An 856-nucleotide genomic window follows, 5' to 3' on the forward strand; every position below is an offset into this window, starting at 1 on the left:
TTAAAAACGATTGGGTCAACTGTACCAATATATCAGATCAGTGACGACTTACTAATTGATTAATAACGATTGGGTCAATTGTACCAATATATCAGATCAATGATGACGAAATTCATTTTGCTATTACTCTTGCTATTCGCAGTTGTCACAATTGCGGAAGGTTTGTTTTCCAAAAAAATTTGTTGTTTCATTTTATTGAGTTGTAATAACTAATAGGTCTTCATTAGTATTATGCTACCGGAAACAAGCTCAATTGATTTAGTTAGGAGGAAGAAGCCAAGAGAGTTTGTTAATTCTTTGGCAGCCTAGTTTTGGGTACTTATCATAGTCACTGTTGTTTTAGCCAAAGAATTTTCATGAATCAAAAAACACAAAAATTTTTCAAAATTTTGCACTTAAAACTGCAAAACAAAATTTAAACAATTATTGGACCTACTCTAGCCTGTATCATTTCGGAGTAATTTCGAAGATTACGAAACGGTGATAGGTAAGAGAGTAAAGTTCCAAATTTTATTATTTTGCTAATTTCATGGCAGGATTAAAATTTCAACTAATTAAAAATAGCTTATATATAATGTTCTTTTTTTTGAATATTTTATCTAATTTATTGACAATTAATTTTTTGTTGAATAATTTCGTTCTTTATAGATATTATTATGAAAATCCTGAAATTCTGACAAGTTTTCAAATTGATGAAATCAAAAAACTCAGTTTTGCACGAATAATTTGCGATGCAGGTGAAAATATCCGACAGATACCGTTAGAAGCATTCAATCAAAGCAGAGTATTTGACCTCGTATCATGCGACAGGATATCGTCCCCTAATTGGAATCTTTGGAAGGATGATCAGAAATAA

The 856-nt window shown here is 30.3% G+C and overlaps 1 protein-coding gene across 1 annotated transcript; it reads left to right on the forward strand.

Annotated features, from left to right (window-relative positions):
• Positions 1–648: 648 nt before the first annotated feature.
• On the forward strand, positions 649–856 carry LOAG_13820 (hypothetical protein; the record flags this gene model as incomplete). Its single annotated transcript, XM_003149325.1, has 1 exon — positions 649–856. A coding segment is annotated over one exon (208 nt), but the record flags the coding sequence as incomplete, so codon positions are not given.

The sequence above is a fragment of the Loa loa genome (genome assembly GCF_000183805.2).
Source record: "Loa loa unplaced genomic scaffold supercont3.510, whole genome shotgun sequence".
NCBI lineage: Eukaryota > Metazoa > Nematoda > Chromadorea > Rhabditida > Onchocercidae > Loa > Loa loa.